Raw genomic sequence first — 3448 nt, forward strand, 5'->3', positions numbered from 1 at the left:
CAGGCCCCTCCCCTGGGCTGCAAGGATCCGCCTCTCTATTCCCCAGATAAATTCCTAGTGTCCACCAAATTCCTCAGCGTTCTCTCACACTCCCCTACGGCCAGGACTCCGGGGGTGGGGAAACGGGGCCCCTGTTTCCTTCCAGCAGAAGCCCTCGCAACTCTGCGAAGCGGTGTGAGACCCCAACCACCCAGACCCCAACTCCAACGCCCAACACGAGGTGGCCGCTCCATACTCCGGAGGCCCATCCGTTTCAGGGTCTCTCTCGCTCGCTCGCTCGCTCGTCCTCTCCCCCAAACATGTCCACGGGCTCCCTCAGCGACGTGGAGGACCTTCAGGAGGTGGAGATGCTGGAATGTGACGGGCTGAAAATGGACTCGAACAAGGAGTTTGTGACTTCCAACGAGAGCACCGAGGAGAGCTCCAACTGCGAGAACGGGTCTCCCCAGAAGGGCCGCGGCGGCCTGGGCAAGCGGAGGAAGGCGACCACGAAGAAGAGCCCCTTGAGCGGGGTCAGCCAGGAGGGGAAGCAGGTCCAGCGCAACGCGGCCAACGCGCGCGAGCGGGCCCGCATGCGGGTGCTGAGCAAGGCCTTCTCCAGGCTCAAGACCACCCTGCCCTGGGTGCCCCCGGACACCAAGCTCTCCAAGCTGGACACGCTCAGGCTGGCGTCCAGCTACATCGCCCACTTGAGACAGATCCTGGCGAACGACAAATACGAGAACGGTTACATCCACCCGGTCAACCTGGTGAGTTCTCCCGCCTGCCGCGCCCGCAGCCCGGCCCGCGGGGTGCACGTGTGCGCGTGGGGCCGGAGTGGGGGTGCGGGCGCGGGGGCGACCGACGCGCCGCGGCCACCCCCGGCCAGCGCCTCTAGGGACTGGCTGCCCGCGGTCCCCACACGGCCCCCGCTCTCTGTCCTACAGGCCGCTGGAGCGGGAGTGATTTATGCAAGGGCTTGACGTGGCAGCCCAGTTAGGGGGTTGCAAGTGGAGTATTAAGCTGGCAACAAGGAGGGATGCCCGCGCCCGCGCCTGCGCCAGCCCTGCCGGCGTGGAGGGGCTGGTGCGGGGCAGGAACGCTGACAAGATGCTGCGCACCCAGGGGCATTTATTAATCCCTTTATGTTTCTTTAAGCTGAGATTAGAACTTGATTTTCTCCTCTAATTCTTGTAAATGAAAACACCAAACTCTGTTTCTTTCCCAAGCATATTTAGGACTGTTAGATACGACCATATTCATAACCTCCTTCCATAATTGTGCATGTAAGTCCCCCAAATATTTAAATATTCTGTGCTTTTCCTATAAGTGGATTAACATCTTTAAATCCCAGAAATTCTAGCAAATATCAGCATAATTAGTAAATTCTCACGAGTACTGGTATATAAACATTACTAAAACAGATCAGTCTCATCCAAGATTTTAAAACGTTACTTTTTTATCTTAAAAAGTAAAGCCCATGGAGCCCAATTTTTTAAATATAAAAAAATGCTCCTCGAGCCTACTATTTGTCTTAAATGCATTTTATTGTTTAAGAAACATTCCTTTCACATTTGATTTCATTTAAAAACTTCTAGGCTCTAAAGAACAACAACTTTGTAGCATCTCTGTTTATGTATGATAAGGATGAGAGGTTTTCTTCTTAAAAGTCAAGTCTTATCGGCCAGCACTAGTGAGAAAGGTTTAAATTGTCTTCTCACCTTATTGGTCTCAGGAATTGGGGGGAAGGGTTGCAGACCCACATTTTGCCTTGAAAAATATTTTTCCCTCCAATTAAAAGCTTATTTTTTTGAATGAGATGAGTTAATAGCTTTTTTAAAATCTAGAACTAAAATGGCAGTATTGCTTAGAACATTTATAATTGCTGCTGCCTTCATTTTGGATAAGAAACTTAAATGAACTTTATTATAAAACTGCTTGGAGAAAGGAAGAGAAAGCAATATTTTCCCGGCCCAGTAGGAAGACAATCTTAAATAAAATGTCGGTGCATCTTTTATTAGCATTTCCCCCCTTAAGAGCTCGTGGTAATTTAGAAACTGTGGTCAAAGCCAGGGTTTGTGATGGAGGAAACGAAAGTCGGCATCAGGAAAATAGATGGGAGTGAAGGACAGAGAGTCCAGAAACTTGACCACAGCCTCAGAAAAGGGCCCAGGAGGGAGCTTTGCTCGAACCCGGTGCCCAGAGACGCAAGGTCCTTCTGAGCGTCCCTGCTGAGGCCCACCAGGGCATCTGCCTCCGGCTTTCCGAGGGCTTCCTCTCAGGTTTCGCTTCGGCCCCAGGATGAGCCCCTTTTGCTCTTCTTCTCAAAGCCCACCACCACCACCTCGGGCTGTGACTTGGCGCCAAAGCAGCTTTTTGCTTTATCCAGCCACGGAGCGCCCTAGGACCCCGAGTAAACTGCAGCGACAAGCGGCCTGTCCAGCTCACTGTCTGCCCCCAGCGCCCCTTCCTTCGGCCTCAAGCTCCCAACCCACCCAGCTCCCTCCTCCACAGCCACTTACCTCCTCCACTCTCTTCTCTCCTGCAGACGTGGCCCTTTATGGTGGCCGGGAAACCCGAGAGTGACCTGAAAGAAGTGGTGACCGCGAGCCGCTTATGTGGAACCACGGCGTCCTGACCTTGGAGGTGCGAGTCTGGGAAAGGCGCGCTCCCGGGGGGAGCGGGCCCCGGGAAGGCGACCCCTGCCCTCCCTGCTGTTTCTGCTTCCCCCTCGCAACGCTCCTCTCCCTATCCCGCCCTGCGAGAACACTTTACAGCGACGAGGAGATTCTCGTTTCCAAACCAGAGGAGATCCATTGTACTTAAAAAGATTCCCATCTATTTAACTTTATTAACTTCTACCGTGAATGACTCTGCGAGCCTTGCTGGTCCAAGTGCAATATGTAATTATAAATATATAAATAGATAATAAGAGCCTATCAATGTGTATCTTTTGTACAATATGATATAAAGTGTAGATCATAGAATAGCTGACTTTGACAGTCACATTTATAAAGTAATTCACTTAAAGATATATTTTTTTCAAACAAGTTTTGCTACTTTCGAAAATAAATCTTTCTTTATATTGCTATACGCCCTGATATTGGTGTGATTTTTTTTTTTTTTTTTTGAGTTTTGGAATAGAAAAGTGGGAAACAATGGGGAAGCTTGAAAACAAAAATGATTCATTTAAACCTCAATCCAAATTTCTAAAGATAGAAAAGGATTAAATATGATTTCCACTGTGAAGGTGCAGACCATATTTTGTGATGAAACCTTAAAGGGAAACTGTTGCAAGTTACTTTCAAGACTATTCGAAATAATGTGATTGTAAATAAGGAATAGGCAGGATTAAAATTATTCACAGTTACACAGTTCAAGAGGAAAAACACCAGAAAAAGAAAACCCGATTTTCATATATTCCGCAGTATCACTGCCCACACGAGCAGGAAACTCTACGTCTTACAAC

The 3448-nt window shown here is 49.3% G+C and overlaps 1 protein-coding gene across 1 annotated transcript; it reads left to right on the forward strand.

The window, feature by feature from the left end:
• Window positions 1–299: 299 nt before the first annotated feature.
• On the forward strand, window positions 300–2617 carry TCF21 (transcription factor 21). The gene is made up of 2 exons (XM_063098387.1): window positions 300–749; window positions 2528–2617. The coding sequence occupies exons 1-2, from the start codon at window positions 300–302 to the stop codon at window positions 2615–2617; spliced, it is 540 nt and encodes a 179-aa protein (XP_062954457.1).
• The last annotated feature ends 831 nt before the right edge of the window (window positions 2618–3448 follow it).

Source organism: Cynocephalus volans, chromosome 5 (assembly GCF_027409185.1).
Source record: "Cynocephalus volans isolate mCynVol1 chromosome 5, mCynVol1.pri, whole genome shotgun sequence".
NCBI lineage: Eukaryota > Metazoa > Chordata > Mammalia > Dermoptera > Cynocephalidae > Cynocephalus > Cynocephalus volans.